The following is a 6,183-nucleotide window of genomic DNA, read 5'->3' on the forward strand; positions in this document are numbered from 1 at the left end:
AGTAAAGTATGACCAGCTGCACATGCTCCACGAGTACTATGTCGGATCCACTCAGTTTTTGTCTGTTTGGCACTTTCCATATGATGTACTATCATCGTATGAAAAGATGCTCCATGAGCGGCGGCCGGCGGGAATCCTATGAAAATTGGGGCCGCCAGCTGCGCGTGCTCCACGAGTCTGTTGGATCCACTCACTTCTTTTTGTCTTTTTAGCACTTCTCATATGCTGCTTCATCGTTTGAAAAGATTCTCCATAGCGCTGGAATCCTATGAAAATTCAGGCTGGTAGTATCACTTGGTTTGGGCTTTTGGCGTGCTCTTCCTCTTCTTGGGCTTTTGATGAAGGCGGTGCACATATCTCGCTTATAAAAAACAACCGCCAGAAGGCACCACCGGCTGATGTGGCCAAAATACATGTTGATGCAGGGCTGTTGCGACCGGCCAGAGGAGGTGCTGCAGCGGCCATGTGCAGGAGGGATGACCACGGCGCCTTCCTTGAGAGATCTGCATTAGTTGTACAAGGCGTCCTAGATCCAGCAGCACTTGAGGCTATCGTGTGCAGGGAAGCATTCTCCTTGGCAGAAGACCTGAACATTCAGCGGATGGTGAATGCATCGGACTCCAAGCAAGCGGATGGTGATACAAACACAGGTAACCAAGGAAGATATGGCACGGTGATCAAGGAAATTCGGCAGAGACCTTCTCATTTTATATGTAGTTTTACCTATGAGAGTCATGAGTCGAACGTTGAGGCACATAGTCTAGCGAAAATTGCTCATTCCTTGGCCCATAACGCCATGTGTGGCTAGGCCATTCTCATGATCCAAGATTATCCAGCAAACCGTGGCTTTCGATCGTTAATAAATCTTGGATTACCCCTAAAGACATATCTTGCTTATAGCGAGAGTACCTAACCAAAAGGTACCCCTTATACCTAAATAAAAGGTAGCCTTTTTCTACTTTTTTCGGCTTTTTGGTTTATGTCTGGTTTCTCATAGGTTGAAGAGAAAAAAAATCGTAAACATATTTTTTTCTCACGAAAAATAATTTATACTTCCGCAAGAAGCATATATTTGCTTCTTGTGAAGGTATAGATTTATTTTCTTGAGAAGCAAAACTATGCTTCTCAGAAAGGGGAAAAAAAGTCATGATTCTTTTTCGCGATTTCTTTTTGTCTCCACAAAAAACACAACTTTGCTTCTCGTGGACGCACAGATTTAGTTCCAGGAGAAGTTGTGCTTCTCCAAAAGCGGAAAAAAAATTCATGAATCATTTTTTTTGCCTAACCTGAGAAACATAAATGGACTTCTCATGGAGGCACCGATTTTCTTCCGCACTATGCTTTTTGCGAAGGAAAAAAACACAAAAAAATGATGTTTTATTTTCTCGCGGAGGCACAAATTTGCTTCCTTGAAGGCACAGATTTGCTTCTGCGAAGCACATCTATGATTCTTTGGAAATGAAAAAATCGTGAGTATTTTTGTGCATATTTTTGTGCTTCCACAAGAAGCATAGATTTGCATCTCACGAATACGCGGATCCGTGCTTCTTGAAAGGGAAAAAATGGAGAAGAAAAGCGTGCCTCTGGCTCCGGTTTTTCATGAAAAAGAAAGTTCATTAAAACCTATTAACATGGGATATAATTTCGAAGATCTCTAAGTGAAAAATCCAACGGTTAAAACCATTCATAATTTGAACACATGGTTTAAGAGAGAAAAGGTTTTAAAAACGAATCTACAAATAATGGGAAAACTCCCATGTTGCAGTGCGCCATTTGTAAGCGCTAGAGAAGATGGGAGTGACCTTTGCAAGGGGTACCCCTTAACTACTGATTCCGGAGTACCTACCGTCTCGTTTGACACCTTCTTCTGCATATTACAGTACTGGGTCGGCCCTTTTCCGTGTGCTCCTTCGCTGGCAAATTGTCTCTCGTTATGTTTACTTCGCTAGTTCGATTCTTTTTTTCGGGTTTTCTCTGTTTTTCTCTGGGGGGGTCTTCTTAGTTTCTTTATTGGTTTTCTTTGTTTTTTTTCATTTTTTACTTTTAAATCCTTTTTTAAGACATATCCTATTTTTATTTCTACATTTCTCTGATTTATTTACATTTCTTTGTCTATTTTATCATTTTTCCTTTTTTAAGACATATCCTATTTTTATTTCTACATTTTTGGAAATTCATGTCCATATTTTTCATACATGTTGTACATTTTTTATACATCAGAAACATGTTTTATATACATGTTTAAACTTTTCCGGCGATGCGCATTCATTGGAAGGAGACATTCCCGTCGACGACGAGGTTCCTACGGTAACTTTGTAAATTTCAAGATGATATGCCGGCTCAGTCTTTCGGAGGTGCTCATAGGGGTAGGGTGTGCGTGTATGTGTTCATAGGGATGAGTGTATGCGTGTGCATATGAGCGCTTGTGTCTGTACTGATGTTCAAAAAAAATACATGATTAGCAGTTTTTCATATATATGTTTTGATGTATACTTTTTGCCATACACACAGTACATTTCTTGTATACATCAAGAACATTTTTCTATGCATGTTTATCATTTTTTAAGTGGGTGATCAAAATTTATCAATTCTTTATGTAAAGTTATTTATATAGTAGATATATTTAGAACATTTAGAAATATAGGAAAAATAAAAAACAAAGCAAAATGAAAAAAAACACAGAAAAGGCATTGAAGGCCTCTCTATCCCGCTGGTCCGGCCCATTTTTGCAGCTGTTGACGCGAGGCTGCGCTTTGCCTCACATGAAGCGAGAGGAAGTGTTGCTAAAAAAAAGAGGCGAGAGGAAGTCACGCCCATGCACCCAACCTTAATGTGTATGAACTACTAGTTTGAGAAAAATGATTACATCATAGGCGTGCATAAATGTCGCGACACAAAAATAAATAAGTTCCAACACCACCTTTCCGCATTGCCAGTTCTATTGCAAGAACGTAGGCGGCTTCCTGACCATGGTGACCTGCTCGAAGGCATATGCCATCTCGATCAGCCTTGGCTCGTACCATCTTAACCCGCCAAAGCAGAGACCAAACGGCACCCCCTGCTTGCCATACCCGGCCGGCACGGTGATGGCCGGCATACCGTCAATGGCGAGCACCGAAGATGCTGCATTGTTAGGTGTCACGATGGCGTCTAGCTCATGCTCCCTCATCAACTTCTTCAATCCGTTGGCGGACAACTTGTTTAACTGACTAATGGCCTCTCGCTCTGAGGCACCGATGCCGGTCGTGTTCTCAGCCACCAGAAATACAGGTTGACCAATTTCCTTCATCTTTTCCTACAATGCATGCAATTCTCACAATTTAAATTGACTTGTTTTCCAAAAGGCTAAAAAATGTAACTACTATGAAAATATGTATCACAATGAGAAACAAATACATGAAAAATAATAATTAACTCTAAATCAAGCTGACCTCAACAGGATGTGCATTGTTGAAAGCTATGATCTCTGCAAGCGACCGAACTGGGGAATATAATAAGCTTGACAGATAGGAGTTGAGGCTTAACTTGAACTCTGCTGGTAATGCAATCAGTTGGCCATTGTTCACAAAATCCAGTAGGACACTTAAATTTTGTATGTCAAGGTTCTCAATCACGATTGCTCCTTGTTTCCTTCAAACCAAAAAAATATACAGGTTGATGGGATATGACCAATGTTTTAAATAGCGGGCTATGGCATTTAGCGGCGACACTTAAAAACAACTATAGCTGGGCTATAGCGGAGCTATAGCGGTAAATTATACATGAAATCATTTAGTGGCAACACCCTCAAACAGCTATAGCGGGGCTATAGTCGGCTATTTAAAACTATGGATATGACACCATAGATGGAAAATGTTTTCACCCCCCCCCCCCCCACACACACACACACACGCGCGCGCACACACGAACTTAGCCATATAAGTTGGGGCATTGTGCCTCTCACGATTAAGAAGCCAACCTATTTCGCTTGTATGATGAAAATAAAATTAATGAAATTAGCTAGTTAGTACTCCTTCTGTAAACAAAAGTAGTGATCTAACACGTCTTATATTTGTATACAGAGGGAGTATCCCATCCATATTGAGTCAGAAGGCTCATTTACCAAGCCATAAATTACAACTGTATAAGTTTGACTGAATTTGTATAGATAACTAAAATTACCACCTGCGATTTTGTGAAAGTATACTTCATAATAGATCTAGTTATATGGATTTCATATTGTGAATATTGATATTTTTCTCGATAAAATCAAACAAACTTAAAAAGGTGTGACTTAAGACAATTCAAACGAGCCTTGTAAACCCAGACAGAGGAAGTACCTCATTGTGTTGAGATGTTGCTCATAGACTATCTGTTGCATAGTCCCATTTGGAAAGTTGAAGAAGCCATTAGGAACGCCGAGCCTCTTCCCTCTAAGGCCATCTTTTTTCAAGAACTGCATGTATCCACCACGAGGGATGTACTTGGAAGCTGCCATCGTGGCAGTAGAGTCAAGGGCGTCATAGCCAGCAATGGCGTCCAGCACGTGGACCGCATCAGCCACAGTGCGGCAAATCGGCCTGTTGTTGATAAAATGTCAATTCCATTTGTTTAACATGACATAAATTTCCTTGACAAATCAATGCAAACAACGGCATGTGTTGTAAAAATGAAGCAAAATAATGTTATATCTACAACAATAAAAATCAGAAGAAACAAATCATATAACGGCAGTATGTCGATAAAAAACAATATGAACTTCATCAAAAAGAAAATGTTAGTGTTAAAATTTTAGATTTTACCTGTGAATACATACCAACATATACATTAATATTATGTTGCTTTAATATGATCGGTAAGAATAAAATGTAAATGCGGGATAATCAAAATAAAGAGACATGACAATGACTATAAAAAAAAAAGCAACTATATATATATTATGGGCTTTATGGGCAATGAGAAATCACAAGGTCCGCACAGAGATAAAATAAGAAATCACGAGGTTTCAATACAGGCCACGTGAATATTTCAACTCAATTAGTATTGTTGAGATATCGTAATCACTTACCCGACAGTATCTTGGCGTGGTGTGATGGGGATAACCCCAGCCCGGCTGGTCAACCCCACCGTCGGCTTGATCCCCACCACCGAGTTCAACGACGCCGGGCAGAGTATCGAGCCGTCTGTCTCCGTTCCCAGCGTCACGGCCGCCATGCTCGCCGCCGCCGCGATCGCCGACCCCGTGCTCGACCCACACGGCGTCGCCGACAGCACATAGGGGTTCTACACGGAAGCGAGAGAAGATCATTCAGTCATCATAACAAAGGATCAATTAACTGAAACTACAAGGACTTGAGAAGTTACCCTGCCCTTGCCCCCGCGGGCGCTCCAGCCGCCGCCGGAGAAGCTGCGGAAGTTGGCCCACTCGTCCATGTTAGCCTTCCCGAGCACCACGGCGCCCGCGCGCCGCAGCCGGCGCACCACGCCGGCGTCCCGCCGCACCACGGACCCGAGCAGCGCGAACGACCCGGCCGTGGTGTTGAGCGCGTCGCGCGTGGCGATGTTGTCCTTGAGCAGGACGGGCACGCCGTGCAGCACGCCGCTGGCCCGACGGCGGCGGCCGGAGCAGCGCTCGGCGTCGGCGCGCGCAGCCTGCCGGAGCGCGTCCGGGTTGACCTCGATGGCGGCGTGCAGCAGCGGGTTGAGGCTGCTGATCAGGTCTAGGTAGAACCGGACGAGGTCCACCGAGGTGAGGCTGCCGTTGTTGAAGCCGAGCTGGATGCTGTCTACGGTCGCCTCCTCGATCCGGAAGCCATGAGCACCGGCGAGCGCGAGCACGAGCACAAGGGCGGCGATGACGACCGCGACGAGCGGCCGAGGCATCCTGGAGGACAAAGAAATGTGAAGTCAATGTGCCGGCTGAAGTGTGCTCAGCTCAGCTGAAGCTAGCTGCTCACTCAACTAATTTTCTGCACGTCCTTCGATTTCTCCTTTCCCTCACTTTGTACCGTGCGATGGACTCCAATTGGCAAATCATATACTATACAATTAGGCAAGCAAGCACACAGGCCGTTGGTGGAAAATACAAAGGCAGCTGGTCAACACAAGTTTCCTTCGAAGAATGTCACGGGCGATCGTACAACCGGGATGGTGGTCCAATAAAAATAGGTGTTTACACATTACTAGCAAAAGTGCCCATGCGTT

The 6,183-nt window shown here is 43.7% G+C and overlaps 1 protein-coding gene across 1 annotated transcript; it reads right to left on the bottom strand.

Moving 5' to 3' along the window:
• Window positions 1–2,784: 2,784 nt before the first annotated feature.
• On the bottom strand, window positions 2,785–5,982 carry LOC125535099 (putative amidase At4g34880). The gene is made up of 5 exons (XM_048698149.2): window positions 5,344–5,982; window positions 5,048–5,262; window positions 4,320–4,559; window positions 3,432–3,630; window positions 2,785–3,295 (listed from the first exon to the last, which is right to left on the bottom strand). The coding sequence occupies exons 1-5, from the start codon at window positions 5,860–5,862 to the stop codon at window positions 2,939–2,941; spliced, it is 1,530 nt and encodes a 509-aa protein (XP_048554106.1). The 5' UTR covers window positions 5,863–5,982; the 3' UTR covers window positions 2,785–2,938.
• Between the last annotated feature and the right edge of the window lie 201 nt (window positions 5,983–6,183).

Source organism: Triticum urartu, chromosome 2A, assembly GCF_056163025.1.
Source record: "Triticum urartu cultivar PI428250 chromosome 2A, HENAU_Tu73, whole genome shotgun sequence".
NCBI classification, from domain to species: Eukaryota; Viridiplantae; Streptophyta; class Magnoliopsida; order Poales; family Poaceae; genus Triticum; species Triticum urartu.